The sequence below is a fragment of the Ptychodera flava genome, unplaced genomic scaffold (genome assembly GCF_041260155.1).
Source record: "Ptychodera flava strain L36383 unplaced genomic scaffold, AS_Pfla_20210202 Scaffold_45__1_contigs__length_1260105_pilon, whole genome shotgun sequence".
NCBI classification, from domain to species: domain Eukaryota; kingdom Metazoa; phylum Hemichordata; class Enteropneusta; family Ptychoderidae; genus Ptychodera; species Ptychodera flava.
The window spans coordinates 769245-785936 of record NW_027248367.1 but is presented as its reverse complement, the minus strand read 5'-3'; the positions used below and the strand labels follow the sequence as shown (position 1 = coordinate 785936).

Sequence of the window (16692 nt, the reverse complement as noted above, 5' to 3'; positions counted from 1 at the left end):
ATGTTGAAAGATACTGATTAAATGGGTAACCATGCTTATATTCGATCCCAGTTTTAGACAAAATTAAATGAATTAATGGTCACGACCATTAATTCATTTTCGCAATGGTTTCATGTCTTGTGTCATAAACCGGGGTCGAATATATGCATGGTCACCAATTAATGCAGTATCTTTCGACATGCCAACAATATAAGTAGTATATCGTATCAAACAAAAATCATGAAAAAATGGCCGACTTTGTCCCTTTACGGTAGTATGCACCTCAAAAGTGAAATTTAAGACAAATTTTTGCTCAAACTTTCCTGAAGCAAACTTTTAACACTCTCTTTCAAAACCAGGAAAAATTTTGGGTCATCATACAAATATTGGTACTAAAGAAACAAGTCATCGTTGATGACACAGTCCCCATTTGTTAATGGGTAATTTGATTACAGGTTCTCGGAGAGCGAGGATGGAGTCCTGTTCATTAATATGGTCTGTGATTAAAAATACTGCAATACAGATTAGGCTTAATGGCCAAGAATGAGCTCCAGTGGTGAAAACGTAAAGTCAATCTGGGCTGCCACCCTAATTACAAAAATGATTCAAGTACTAATCAATTGACAGGATATTGCCAAATATTTTTCATTCTATTATAGCACTGACGGACTATTCCTTGACATATCAGCCTAATTACAAAAATTCATTAAAAATGCAAATAAGCAATTAATTAATTGACAAGAAACGGCTACAGATCTTTGCAGGCCATTATACTACTGGAAGAGGATCTATACTATGTTTCACCAAATTTGATGCAGCATTACTAAACATATCATACTAATTATAAAAACTCATTAAATATGCAAATTAGCAATTTATTGACATAATACTCCTTAAAGACGCCCCTCGGGTACTTATAGCGGATTACTAGAAATGGACGCTCATTATGCAAACCGACGCTGAACGAGTAAGACAAAGGGGAGCTCCCGAAAACGTAGCATTTTCATCATTTATAAGAGACTACTTGCCAAATTTAAACACGTATGGTAGCGTGAATATGCTACCCAGCAGTTGAGGGTCTCAATTTAAACACTAAATAAGTTTAGAGGTAGATTTCGATGTCTAAATGTAACAAGGACAAAGTGCCGTCGATTTACATATCAATGCATATCAGTACACGTCACTGGCATCGACTGTCGATCAAACGCTTCTTCAAACTCAGCCTCGTATCAACGCAATGTTTGTAAAATCTCTGGAAGCGTTTGTTTAGTAAATCAAGAATAAACACTTGTAACCACTTTGCCTTGCTTGATCTTCTAACGGTAGCCCGAAACATAAATGTTCCGAAGATCAACGCGGTTATGTAAAACCGTTGAGGTAAAAAAGTCCACCAGACGAACTTTTCCTGGGACCTGCAAAGTACCTACCTTCGATGCATTCTGAAAACAAAACGTAGTAACATTAGTATCTAGGTCGGTATAGTTCGGTATACTCTTTCTGGAGGATGTGGTGGCCCTGATAAGGGTCGTTTTGGTTTGGATTGAACGTAGAGAGGAGTGCTCATGACCACCTATGGCCAACGTACGGTACCCCGGGCAAATTACAGTGACCGTACTAGGGATCGGAAGTTACACAGAGGGGCATAACTTCCCTCCTTGTGACGACGACATCATCTGCCTGCATAAGTTGTTGCTTTCGCAACAAATACCGCTCGTCCCGCCAAGCATTTCTCCGATCCAACATGTTCCAGAATTTTCGATAATGTCGATGTCGAATCGACACGTTGCCGTTGCAGGGCTCCTGACCATTGCCAAGCCATTCCTGTCTGTTTGTTGTCACACAGGGTTGGCCAAAACAATGGGGGCATTCGTTGGCGGCGGGATCTCGCCAAATTAGAAAACGACGTTCGCTGTTTTCACCTTCGACTTCTACCTTTTCCACTCCGTTGCTTTCTTAACGCGTGCTTGCGATTACAGAATCGCTCTTTTCTGACAACGCGACTTTTTTGACTTCGGAAGATACACAACTTGCCAGCCACGGTCATTGAAAATTTCTTTAATGACACGTAGCTGCTCTTTGGACACGGCGATTCCGACGTCGTCACCCATGCTGAAGCCAAACTGGGAATGAAATACGAGGGCTTTTCTAGAGCCATTTGAATCCCCCCCCAAAAAAAACAAAAAAACATTCACACTCACACTCATTACCATGCTTGTAAAAGGCAAAGGTCGTATGGTCGAAGTTTGATACCACAACAACAACTGCAAATGTGTATTTTCATATCATTACCAACTATAGGTGTTGTTGCTAAGGCAGAATACAATTGACAGGAACTTGTGCCATGTCCTGTGACAAGGTGTAAATTTTACACAACAAAGCTGGGCGATAGATGAACATTTAGCTTGTCACACTGGCGACAGGACGAAAGGAGCCGATCTTTGAAGTTGGATGTCAGACTAATTCAAGATTAAAGCATGTACATGAATGTTTTTAATAGTTGACCCTATACTTTTTAGTACTTTGATTTGTAAAATTACTCTCCAGCACTATACTAGTTCCCAGGGTAGCCTTGAGCGGTGCCGAAACGTCTTGGGTCGCGGTGCCAAAACGACTTGGGCCTGAAATTGGGAGGCCGAAACGTCTTGGGCCGAAACGTCTAGCCGTCTATACTAAATATTGTTCAGAAAATAATATCATAATTCAAAGAGGGTATTTCCTGAGATTTGTTTTATTTAGGTGTTCTGACGTATTATACGAAGTACACGGTCACTTGTCAACTGCAATTTCTCTCTTCGCCTACGCGGCCCATAGACGTGGATATACACAAGCACAAATCCCGTGTGTAAAACAGTGTATACACACGTCCATGAGCCCGTATGCGAAGAGCTGAATATCGCAGTCAACAAGTGACTGACGAAGTAGCGGTGTCTAAAGTTCACAGCCGAACCCAATGAATAAAAAAATACAAGCTACAATCAGACAGACATTTGGTTGAAACATAATGTGATAAGGTCAGAATCACTCACGCTTCGTCAATAATAAAAAATACAAGACAGCACGTGTCAACAAGACTTCTGTTCTCCTTTGTGTTCACATTTCGTTGTTTTGTGTGAAGCGTCAACTAGACCAGGCTATTATACAATTTACACATGGTGTGACTAAATTCATGCGACGTGTCATGTGACATGCCAACATGTAGCTCTGGGCCACAATCCCAATACTGGTGCTTTCAACGAAGGTCCTGTCTTTTCGGTTGATATATTTGTTGTTCCGATTTGTTCGATGATGTAAATCGCGACAACAAAACCTGGCTAAACCGACATGCAGAGAATAGCTACCGATATCCACGCGAATACCCTATCCGCTTTCTACCAAGAAGTCCATAAAATTGCTGTAGTTTAGGCAAAATATGTTTCCTTCATGAAACAATTAGGAATGGCGCCGTTGAAGTGGTCGCAATACACACGAAACACGCTCACGCCACTGACACACTAAAAGACCCGTGCGGTGAGAAATCGGGCGCGTCAGTGGCATGCAACGCCGTAATTTATAGCCAACAAATTTAGATTCTAATAACACCAACCGAGCGAGGTAGTTGCAGTTTCTATGAACTTCCATTTTCAACAAGTTGTCTCATTGAGATGGTTTGGCTGTTATAATTGTCTTTGTTCAAGTGATCAGCATGGCCTGTCGGCGTCTATGAATTACAGTCAACTCGCACTTTTTCCAACCCGCCAAGAACCAACTCGCCCGATTCCAACTCGCCCGTTGTTTTGAGATAGGGTGTTGTAGATTCCAGCTATTGTCATGTCATGCCAGGCCAGTAACTCGTGAAAGACGGTCCTGCTGTTCCTAAAGAAGTGAGCCAGTACGCAGTAACTATCCCTATACGTAAAGAAGCCGAACGAAATTTATTCTTTCAAGAGATTTGCAAAACGTGAAATTCGCAAATAAAAAGTTTTCCGTGTTGGCACATATTTCAAGCCGCACCTGTGGTTCTCAATGTTAGAAATAATTGTTGTTAGAAATAAAACGTTTTATACGTACCAGGTACTCATAAAATTGCAAAATAGTATCGGGCGAGTTGGCATCGGGCGAGTTGGTATCGGGCAAGTTGGAATCGGGCGAGTTGGTTCTGGGCGGGTTGGAAAAAGTGCGAGTTGACTGGTACCCGGCGTCTATTCACCTACGACCTCGCCGCACCGCGAGCGAACCTCAAACGAGATAGAAAATAACAAATGTAACTTAGCTTGCTCAAAAATCAATGGTTACAAAGCGAGTTTTTGAAGATCGTGGGGACAACTGGGGATTTTACATATTGATCGATCAGTTTGTGAGGTCATAACGCAGGCGCAGCGCGATAAGCTTAGCCTATGCTCGACAGCATGGTCCAAATCAAACGTCTTTTCGTGCGCGCACGTCCGTTTCATTCCCGGGGTTTCACTTGAGAAAAATACATATTCAACTTCGACTGTAACCTCAAATGTGGTAACCGTTATATCTATAATGTACATGGATAATTCAGGTGATAATCGGGTCAAGTAAATCTGTGTAGAGAGTGATATTGATACTGATATAGGCTATGTATGAGCGGGAGGAGTACCCACGAATACGAGAACCACGGATTGAGAACGGCGGCTTTAAGCGTTTTAACTGCAGCCAGTTCCTATTTTACATATTTAATGAACTTTGCTAATTAGAGATATATATTTAACTTGACTGGACCAAAGTTGATGAAACTTGCTACGTGTATTGAAGCTACTATGATACAACATTTTTGAAAGTCATTAAACATTTTTACTTCAGCCAATTTCCAATTTGCATATTAATAAACTTTCCAAATTAGGGATATATATCTGAATTAGCTTGATTGTAGTTGTCGAAACTTGCTATATACATCAAAGATACTGTGATATAATATTATTGAAAATCAAAAAACATTTTTACTTCAGCCAATTCCTAATTTGCATATTAAATGAATTTTCATAATAAGGGATATTTATCTGAATTGACTTGATCAAAATTGATGAAACTTGCTATGTACATTAAAGACACTATAATACAATATTATTTAAAATCATTAAACATTTTCTCTTCAGCCAATTCCTAATTTGCATATTAAATGAACTTTCCTAATTAGAGATATATATCTGAATCAACTTGACCAAAGTTGACAAAACTTGCTACATATATTGCAGATACCATGATACAACATTGTTGAAAATCATTAAGCATTTTTACTTAAGCCAATTCCTAATTTACATATTTAATGACCTTTGCTTATTAGGGATATATACTGGATTTACTTGATCAAAGTTGGCAAAACATGCTATGTACATTGATGATTATACCAGGTTAAAACAATATCAAAAGTCATTTCATATTTTCATGTCAGCTAATTCACAATTTGCATATCTAATGAGCTTTCACAGCTCGGCATATATGGCTTGAAGGACTTGGCCAACGCTAATTACACTTGCTATATAAAGTGGTGATACAATGATAGCATTAAAAGAACTTTGCTATTTTTATTTCAGCTAATTTCATATTTGTATACTTCATGACCTAATCGGCAGTGATTATTGTTCATTACGTTGATAATAATATTTTCAATGAAGTTGCAAACATGTTGCAAAGGTTAAAATTTACACATAACTGCAATATATAATGAAACACGTGAGCATTTTCAGTTCATATCTGCTTACTGATTGGTGTATGGCATCACACCAATCAGTAAGCCTCTATCTATCGAGAGAGAGATGAGAGGGCGCTTTCAATGGAGCAACTCGACCACGTCGGCTCTTGGAAAAGTTCAAAATTTTTCCACATATCTAGATAGAAACTATGTCTAAGCCACGGTGTGAGGACTGTGAAGGTAACAGGGGTGTAAAGCTATGCCAGGGAGACCTGATGTTGTGTAAAACTTGCAAGAGGAAGAGATTTCCTACTTCAGACTCCGGTCAACAAGTAAGTGCTACAGTGAAGATGGCGTCCATGCATATTACTCCACCACCTGTTGCATCTGAAGCTGCTGGTGAAACATCTCGTGTAAGTCCAAATATTGATACGCCGCTCACTACCGATTTCTTATTACAACTAAACGAAATCAATACAAGACTTCAAAAACTGGAGAATATACATAAGAAAATTGAACATGTTGATGAAAACACAGAAGCGGTCAAGGTCTCCGTTGACTTTATGAATTCAATGTTCGAACAATTTAAAGCCAAAATAACTATCCTTGAAGACAACAACAAGAAACTAACTAAAACGAATGAAGAGTTAAAAGAAAGAGTAGAAAAGCTAGAAATTGACAAAGATGACCTCGACCAGTACATACGAAGAGACAACCTGGAAATACATGGCATTCCGGAGTCAGAAGGTGAGAACACAGAAGACATTGCTTTCAAAGTTTTGAAAGCAATAGATATTAACATATCAATGGGTGGCATCGATGTAACTCATCGCATTGGAACAAAAGCAAGAACCAACAACACACACCAACAACGTCATCGTCCCATTATCGTGCGATTCAACAACAGACGTACGAGAAATAACATCTACAGCAAGAAGAAGAACCTAAAGAATATTACCGCAAGAAACCTCGGATTCGAAGAAACAAGCAAAATATACATAAATGAAAATCTTACACAGGCAAGAAGATCGCTATTTGGCAAGGCAAACGAGAAGAGGAAACAAAGACAGTGGAAATTTCTGTGGACCCAAAATGGTAAAATTCTGGCCCGAAAAGACACAACTACACAAGTCGTGAACATTAACTGTAATAACGACATTTCCAAAATTGTATAACTGCTCACGTAAGTCTACATATTCTGTAGCTTGTTTTCTCTGTCATGCCAAGCTTCTCGCCTTTTTTTTTTTTTTTTTTTTTGAAATGATAGTCTTTGCTTTATTCTGCTTTCAATGAATGACGTGGACGAGTATCATAAATTCAGCTGTACACCGTACTCTGTAGATAACTTCAACGATGCATTTCCTAACTCATATTGTTCTACTTTATCATTACTTCATCTGAATGTTCGCTCCTTGAGTAAAAATTTCGAGCAACTCCGCCTTTTTACCGAAACCACCCTGTCAACTAAGTTCAATGTTATCGCTGTATCAGAGACAAAAAAATCAATGATGACAGCTATTTTAATATTCCAAACTATCAATTTGTTAAGAATTGTAGACAAAGTGGTATGAGAGGAGGAGGTGTCGCAGCATATGTACACAGTTCCTTGAATTTCACAGTTTAAATGGGGTTGATTTACCTTTCAGTGAATGTCTTTGGTTAGAATTTCACCTGAGTTCTGGAAAATTTACTTTAGGGATTATTTACAGGAAACCGGGTTCATGCATCAATGCTTTCCAATGTGCTTTGTATAATTATCTTTTTAACAGAAATTCAACAAACTCAAAATATCTCCTTGTTGGCGATTTTAATATTGACTTTGATAGCCACGATTCGCCATCGATAAGGAATTATTTTGATACGCTTGCTTCACTTAATTTCCGTCAAATTATTGATATTCCCACACGTATTACTGCAACCACTTCTACTATTATAGACCATGCTTACTGTAATTTTACAAACCACTTCATTCACTCTGGCACCATAACCACTGATATTACAGACCACTTGCCTATTTTCACCTTTATTGAAAATATTGACAATATTTTTACCAGGGATAAGCCTTCTTTTTCAAGAGATTATTCACGTTATAGTATCCATAAGTTTCATGAAATTTTAGCAAACACTGACTGGTCAGAGGTGTATCATCTAACTGATGTCAATTCTGCATATAATTTATTTAGTTCTATTTTTGATAAGGCATGCACTCAAGTGGCTCCACTTTGTTTTGCGAAAAAAGATCAAATGTCCCGAAAAAACCTTGGATCACGCATGGCCTCCTAAACTCCATCAAGCATAAGCATCGTCTTTACTCTAGACTGATCAAGAGCAACTTTGAGCCTGTTCTCCATAACCATTACAGACGTTACGCAAATCTCCTGACAAAGCTTATTAAGACGTCAAAGAAGACCTACTATTCATTCAATAAAATCAAGCAAAATCACGGTAATTCATCCAAGCTATGGAGTACTATCAACGAGTTGACTGGGAAAGTTCACACCAATCGCACAACGCTACCAAAACACCTGGATATCAGAAACAGTAACAATGTTACAGAGACTATCTCTGATCCACAGCAAATTTCTCACTGTCTCAACAGTTTTTTCTCTCAAATAGGTTGCGATCTAGCCAGTAAAATTAACAGTTCTGTCAATTACACTTCTTTCCTAGGTCCTTCAAACCAACATTCTTTCTTTCTCACTCCAGTTTCTAGAGAAGATACTGAGGCTGAGTTACGAAATTTAGACCAACATAAATCATGTGCCATGTTTTCTTTACTGCACGCCTTCTACGTGACGCAGCCCCCTTCATTGGCCACCCACTTGCATACATTATCAATTTATCTTTTGAAATGGGCGTTTTCCCAGATCAGCTGAAAATTGCCAAAGTTACACCCATTTACAAGAAAGGTTCTCCCTACAGTCCAAATAACTACCGGCCCATTTCTGTTCTTTCTTTATTCAGTAAAATAACTGAGAAAGCCGTCAATAGGCAACTGTTGTCATTTCTTGAGCGTTTCAATATCCTACATAAGGACCAATATGGGTTTAGAAAATCTTTCAGTACTAAACTTTCACTTATTGATTTAGTCGGTGATCTTTTTGCAGAATTTGAGAAAGGTAACTTTGTTCTTGGTATTTTTCTCGATCTTACCAAAGCGTTCGATACCATAAACCACAAGATACTTATTTCAAAACTTTCACACATTGGTATTCGGGGTCCTCCTTTAAACTGGTTCCATAGTTATTTGTCTAACAGACATCAATACGTTTCTGCAGCAGGATGCAACTCTTCTATTCTTCCTGTCAACTGTGGAGTCCCACAGGGATCTATCCTTGGCCCCATTTTGTTCTTATCTATATTAATGACTTCCCGAACTGCTCTTCCTTCTTCAACTTTAAACTCTTTGCTGACGATTCAAATCTTTTCCACTCTTATAATAAACAGAGCTTTGATGTAAATCAGGTAAACGCAAACCTCATGGATGTTGAAAATTGGTGCAATGCAAACAAACTGACAATTAGCTACTCTAAACCAACTACATGTTTCTTTCATCTCGTTATAATCCATTTAATAATACTGGTCAGTTAGGTATTAATAATGTTTTACTCGAAGAAGTCGACAATACCAGTTATCTAGGAGTTGACATTGATAAAAATATTACATGGAAACAACAGATTAAGAAGGTTCTTGATAAAATTGTTCCCAAGATTGGTATTATTTCCAAACTAAGGCATTATCTCCCCAAATCCACTCTGTTACTTCTTTACAATGCTCTTATTCTCCCACATATTTCATACTGTTTGGAAATATGGGGTAGTACTTATCGCTCATCTCTTGATTCAGTTTATAAGGCACAAAAGAAACTTGTTCGCATCATTTGTTTTAAGGATTTTTTCAACTCATAGTAGGCCACTTTTTCAACCTCTCGGTATTCTTGACATTTACAGCCAGTTTAAATACCAACTCTGTACATTTATTCATGATCTTTTTCACAACAGATTACCCAGACGTTTTGATGAGTATTTTTCTTTCCCACAACACCATTACCAAACAAGATTAATTACAAATAGGGATGTTCTAATCCCTAGAAGGAATTACACTTTGGGCAAATTTTCCTTTGACTATCACGGTGGCAAAATATGGAATGAGATACCACATGATATCCGTAACATACCTAATAGAAACGGCTTCAAAGCGAAATTAAAAGATTACTTGATAATCAATCAGTGATCCACCAAATTTACCTTGCTACATTTTATTCTTTTTCTCCTTGTTACGTGTTTATTGTTCTTTCTGATAGCTCATTTTTTCGCCTCAGTTCTCCACATTAATCTGTTTTAGTCAGTACAACACAGTGTATTTACCGTGCGTTAATTTACAAGTTTATTTTGTTTACTTATTGTAAAAGCCCTCTGTATTTTACGTTTGCTTACTTTCTGTACAGTTAAATGGGAAACAGATGATGCAAGCTTCACTTAAGCTTTTCCTGTTTTCCAGCCATAGATCACATTCCAATGATTATATAGCATTACCTTTTCTGCAGAAATGTCACTATTACATTTTTTTAGATATTTTTTTTAAATATCACACCACTCTTGACATTCTGTACATAGTACGTCGTATTTCTATGGCAAATAAACATACAATTAAACATACAATTAAACATGACTTTCCTCCTTTAGTGTGCCTTTGCTATGGTACAAGACCACTAATTCACTTCCGGGTTTGTTACCAACGAAGATAGTTCGTAAGAAAAATAGTGTGGACCTTGAAGTTTTGATAACTGCATGGATACTTGTTTGGTCTAAAGTCTAAAATTCGAAAAAACTGTTGCACTTAAATTTTAGTGGGAACAATTACAGCACTCAAAGGGTTAAAGAACTTCAAACAATTTCTGATAAATACAAACTCCACTGTTGTTACACCTTTCTGACAGACACTGTAACTTTCCATAAAACCTTAATTATATCATAACAGTATATTGATGGCGCAAATACAGCAATCTGATCGGTCGAGACACCAAAAGGACCGTGGCATATTTGCGATATACCAAGGCTGGCTTACGCGTGAGCTGTCGGTTTGAGCAAACATCCATTTTTGACGTTCGATGCCAGAATTTCAATATACTGTTATGATATTGTGACGTAGCCACTCGATAGTTAATATTATATGATATTTTATGACTTGAATTTAGTTTGTATGACTGACAGTGAATGACCGACAGTGACCTATAGTAACCCCTTCTGCACGTGGTGCATCGTGAGAATTATTCCCTTGTTTATTTTCGTGACCTTTGATGTAACCGTTCATCCGTCTTTAGTGAACGTATTGTTTTGACAACTGCTTAAGTCATTAACGTTGACCGGACGCTATGTTGACAGATAGTCTCAGCCATGCTCGGCGTTGAGAGATACTTCCATCCTGTTAACCTTGTACTTAGATTTGAGTGACGTTCCTCATTATAGACGCATACCAAAGTCATGACAAAGCCAGATATTCACCCAATATAAACTCTGCATTTTAGTGTGTTAGGGTAGACGCTGTTGAGAACCCGTAGAAGCCGTTCAGAACCTGTTGCGACGCTCGAGACGACGTTGACCGAGACAGACGCCTAAGTACTAGACTAGTGTGAGACATAGAAGTTTTACCGTGTAACCGTACGTTACTCAGCTGAATAAAGTGCTACGACTTAAAGTGTATTTCGGTTTATTGTGCCGTCTCTTATACGTCTACTGCTATATCACAGCCACGCTACGTGACAATATAATAGCAATAAATCACACCAGGCAACGGTGTACCACAGGATTTTGACCAGTTCACTTCATATATGCACTCGCTATCGCTCGTGCATATATGTCATGAACTGGTCAAAATCTCATGGAATACCGTCGCTGGGTGTGCTTTATTGGTTAAATACAAAAATATATCAGTTTCTTGTGCCAAAATTTGGAAATGATCATCTCACTGTTCCATAAAAGTATATTTTGAAACCTTTACAGTCCCGTCAAAACATAAAATCTTTGATCAGAGTGTCTTATCAGCCAAAAAGTGAGTCCGATGACAGCAATGGATGTCTGAACTGACTAGGACAAGCACTGCAACATTTAACTACTGTTTATACAAAGAATATCTCTTTAAATTCCAAGGTAATTTCAATTTTTTGTGCCAAATTTTTGAAACAATGATTTCAATATTTCCAATAAGCTGTATTATGAAACCTTTATAATCCTGTTATAAAACACCAAACTTTACCTGAGTGACTTACCAGTCTACAAGTGAGTCCAATGACAGCGATGGGTGTCTGAGCTGACTGGGCGATATCAAACTTCATCTGAGTGACTTACCATTCTATAAGTGAGTTCACTGACAGCAACTGGTGTCTTAGCTGAAAGGGTGATATTAAAGTTTATTGGAGTGACTTACCAGTCTACAAGTGAGTGCTATGACAGCGATGGGTGTCTGAGCTGACTGGGCGATATCAAACTTTATCAGAGGGTCGACTTACCAGCCTGCAAGTGAGTCCGATGACAGCAATGGGTGTCTGAGCTGACTGGGCGATATCAAACTTTATCAGAGTGACTTACCAGCCTACAAGTGAGTCCAATGACAGCAATGGGTGTCTGAGCTGACTGGGCGATATCAAACTTTATTGGAGTGACTTACCAGCCTGCAAGTGAGTCCGATGACAGCAATGGGTGTCTGAGCTGACTGGGCGATATCAAACTTTATCAGAGTGACTTACCAGCCTACAAGTGAGTCCAATGACAGCGATGGGTGTCTGAGCTGACTGGGCGATATCTAACTTCATCATAGTGACTTTCCCATCTACAAGTGAGTCTGATGACAGCAATGGGTGTCTGAGCTGACTGGGCGATATCAAACTTTATCAGAGTGACTTGCCAGCCTACAAGTGGGTCCAATGACAGCAATGGGTGTCTGAGCTGACTGGGCGATATCAAACTTTATTGGAGTGACTTACCAGCCTACAAGTGAGTCCAATGACAGCGATGGGTGTCTGAGCTGACTGAGCGATATCAAACTTTATCAGAGTGACTTACCAGCCTACAAGTGAGTCCAATGAAAGTATGAAGTATCTGAGCTGACTGGGCAATATCAAACTTTATTGGAGTGACTTACCAGCCTACAAGTGAGTCCGATGACAGCATTGGGTTTGTGAGCTGACTGGGAGATATCAAACAGATTGTACAACAATGTCTGGTTTTTATGGTGTGCAAAAAGATCAAACTCATGCATTACAAAAAGGATTGGCTGTGATGTCTTGTCACCTGCAACACAGAAAACTTGTTTCAATTCGGTGAAGATAGATATGAAGTTGTTAAAATTATCAGTTTGCAAACTTCAAGCAAGTTCTTACTTTTATTTTATTCTTGATAACACAACCATTTTACATAGTCTGTTGCAAACATTCTTGATAGCACAACCATTTTAAATGGTCTGTTGCAAAAAAAGAACTTTTCTTTCTCTACACTTCATGGTATCAACTGTAGGAATGTATTTGATATTTTGTGTGTGAATAAAGAAAGTATCCTTGCTACTATTCTTGATTAGGAAAAAGTACAGCTTTTATCAGGAATAAGAATAAAATTGTATTTCAAGATGTGCGCAAACAAACAAGCATTTTCAAAGGAGGTTAATTTACCAACCATTATAAAACTTTTCCTTAAAATTACAAATGAGCAAATGCATGACAATTAACTTCAACAAATTATATTGGAAAAACAGTCAATACAAAGTCAGGAAGAAACTGCTCAACCACATTTTCATTTTTTAACATTACATTAAGGAAACTCTTGGCTCTTTTCTATTTAAAAACACAAGAATCTTGTGTTAATTATAAATTCACAGAGTACAGCTTTGATTTTGTAAAGGCTGTCCTCTCCACTCTGCATTTTTGTCATTTTTGCTTTCATTCACTTCTCCAAATCATGTTCAGTTCAATGTAATACTGAACTGAACAAGAGATGGATAAGTGAAAGCAATAGTTTGATTGGTGTTTATGGTTACACAAACTTTAAAATTGTATGCAATAAAATTGTTAATCCAAACCCAAAGAATGAAATGCTTGAAGTTTGCATACTAATAATTTTAATGACCGCACCAAATTAATTTATTTTATCATTTAGTTTCTCTACATGAGAGCGAAGTAATTTACTCTCACATTTTATTGTAAAAAGTTGTTTTGAATGCTACCAGTAGTTTCATGGGCCTTGGTTACCATGGGCAACAGGCAATACATAGTTTCCTTTTTCAACAAAGTCCAAAGATGTCCCTTTTCAATTCAATACATTGACTAAGCATTTTTAGAGAAAGGCACATAATACAGTAAAGTTCATGGAAGAGGGCATGGATTGTAGAATCGTATCTTTTTTGCACATACCTATGGGCAAGTCCAGTTTGATGTCCATTTCATAACGGTCAACATTGACTAATTACACTGGGGGTGGGTGGGGTTGGAGGGGTAGTGGTGGGGTGGTGGTGGTGGTGGTGGTAATGGTTGTGGTGACAGGGACAGGGTTGCTGTACTCAAAACTATTCCTGCCAACTCAGATTATGCATACATCACAATTGATTGTGTTTGGCATCAAAGAGATTGATATGTAAAAATTGGTACTTGACTAAAGGAGATGTGATTATCACAAATCACAAAGAGACAACTACTTACCACTTTTCAATGCCTCCAGAAGAAATGCCAGTGTTTCTGCAAATGAACCCTGTGAAATTAAAAATAAAAGATTTCAGAAATGTCACAAGTCTGTGTGAAGAGGGATCTGGGGTTGGGATGGAACCATGTACACAGAAAGACTGCCCTGAGGCTAGACACACTATCATAAAATGCTGTTATTTCACAGAAGATGTCACAGGATCACAATGCCTCTTATGATTTCATGTCTGTATCATGTGTTGTTAAAAATTATGCTACTTTCCACAAACACATGTAAACAGGTACTACCATACATGTATACTGATACCACCATACATGTAGATCAGTACCACCATACATGTAGATCAGTACCACGTACATATATGCCAGTATCACCATACATGTGTACAAGTACCACCCTACATGTAAAATGGTACCACCATATGTATATTTGAACTGCCATAGATGTACTGTGGTACCATCGCACATGTAAACAGGTACCACCATACATGTATACACGAATACCGTTTGTGTTAAAGATAAAGTAAATAAGTAAATAAAATAAAATAAATTTCAAGGGAATGGATTTAATTTCTCAACTTTGATGTTTGATAATTCCAAAATGATTTCAGGTCAGTGACCTGAAATCATGTTGGAACAAGTGCGCCCTCTACGACAAGCTATTTCTGTTCTGAGTAAAGTGCCTTTTTCAACAAAGCCTGTCAAATGATGTAATATTGCATAAATTATTCACTGGGATTTTATTTCATGAATATTATGCACTTTTCAAGAAAATCCCAGTAAAAATTATTAAACATCAAAATTCAGAAATTCAATGCATTCACACTAGTGTTCATATATTGTCAAAGCAATAATCTTTCAACAATTACAATTCTGGAATGAACCCTTTAGTTTACTGTTTACAGTTGGATAAACATACAGACCACTGGGAAGACAAAATTAAATTCATTGCTTATAAAGCGATGTGCTAAACTGGAGGTCCTAGAGAACTCATTTCTGTAATTCTGGCTGATGAATTTGACATTTTACATGGAAAATAGCTGAAATGTTTGAAAATACTATCATACCTGAATTTCTTGTTTACTAACAAATGTTTTCTTGCTTGACCCTACAGTATCGTGTTTTTTGTTTGGGTGGTATAAAGAAGGTAAATGTTACCAGAATAACCCCTAGTCATTTTACCTTTTTTTGTTTGGATAGTAAACAGTTAAATGCCTGGGTTCCCAAATCAGTTCATTGTTAGGTTTCTTATGAGAACTGTGTTGTAAAAAACTTACAAAAGATAAGGTCTGATTTGCTTCATTTATCATAGTGCCCCCTTCAAAAAAAAAAATCCTGTTTTGAAGCAGTGGGCAGCATTCCCCCCTTGCGAGAGTACACATATCTGGCGAAATATGCCTGATTCATGGGTAGGGAGTGGTTTCTCCCACTTTGTCTAGTGAATACTGTCTTTGGTCTAAGGTAAAAGAAATTATTCCCATCTTACCATTGTTTTACCACTGCCTCTGGGACCAATCACTAAAGCTGAGTTGCTTTCCCCCATGGAAACACATCTTCTCATAAGATCTAGAAGATGTCTAGGATGAAACACAACCAACTTGTATCATAAAGGTACTGGAAATGACAGTGTTGAGTACGATCTAAACCCATATACTGTGATTTTTCAAGTATTGCAGAGCAGTAAGGATGATACACACTGTTGGAAAACTGAAATGAGTTCATTAATTAATGTTTAGTCACGCCTGAAAAGCATGTGCAGACGTCGTGCACCTCCGTAGCCAACATCTTTCCCAAGCGATTTTGAACGGTCCCCACCACAGTCGCTTGTGAACCGATACACGACGGCCGCTGTGTGGTGAGCATTATTTTCTAATGCACACCGTACCCATAGGCGGCCGTCGTGTTTGGTTCACAAACGACTGTGGTCCCCACCCACCCAAGATCGCTGGGGTGCTTATGGGCTACGGAACTGCAGCCAGCACTGGGCTGTGGTCGTATTGAGAATAGAGTCAAAACGGCAGTGGATCGAAGCAACAACAACATACGAACCTCCTCTGGCTGTCAAGGCCGTACACTTTCGTTTGAACTGACTTCTGAGAAAGTCTCTCTCTCAAAATCCACTGGACTTCACGAAGCCACTCATCTTCACTACGTTTGACGATAGACTTCCTACGAAACATGACGGACTTTTCAGACGATTGGCTAATTTGAACACTTTTAGCAAGAAGCGGTTTTCGTGAAATAAAGTACCATGTGTCCAGAAGTCCTTCGGCAATCTAACATGTGGATAAGAATGGTACAATAGCCACCTGAACACTTCAAACGCCTTTCGCTGTTCAGTATGTTCAAGCAGGCCGCCATTGTGTACATGTGTTTTGAAGTTATTCCTAGT

General features: G+C 38.3%; 1 protein-coding gene across 1 annotated transcript in view; it reads right to left on the bottom strand.

Moving 5' to 3' along the window:
- Nucleotides 1-16692, bottom strand: part of LOC139128163 (origin recognition complex subunit 4-like) — a 272861-nt gene extending 256169 nt beyond the window's left edge. The window contains exons 1-2 of the mRNA XM_070694002.1: nucleotides 16350-16692; nucleotides 15787-15877 (exon numbers count right to left, since the gene is read on the bottom strand). Coding sequence (XP_070550103.1) covers nucleotides 15787-15877; nucleotides 16350-16480 — 222 coding nt within the window. The 5' untranslated portion in view covers nucleotides 16481-16692. The remainder of the gene's footprint in view (nucleotides 1-15786; nucleotides 15878-16349) is intronic.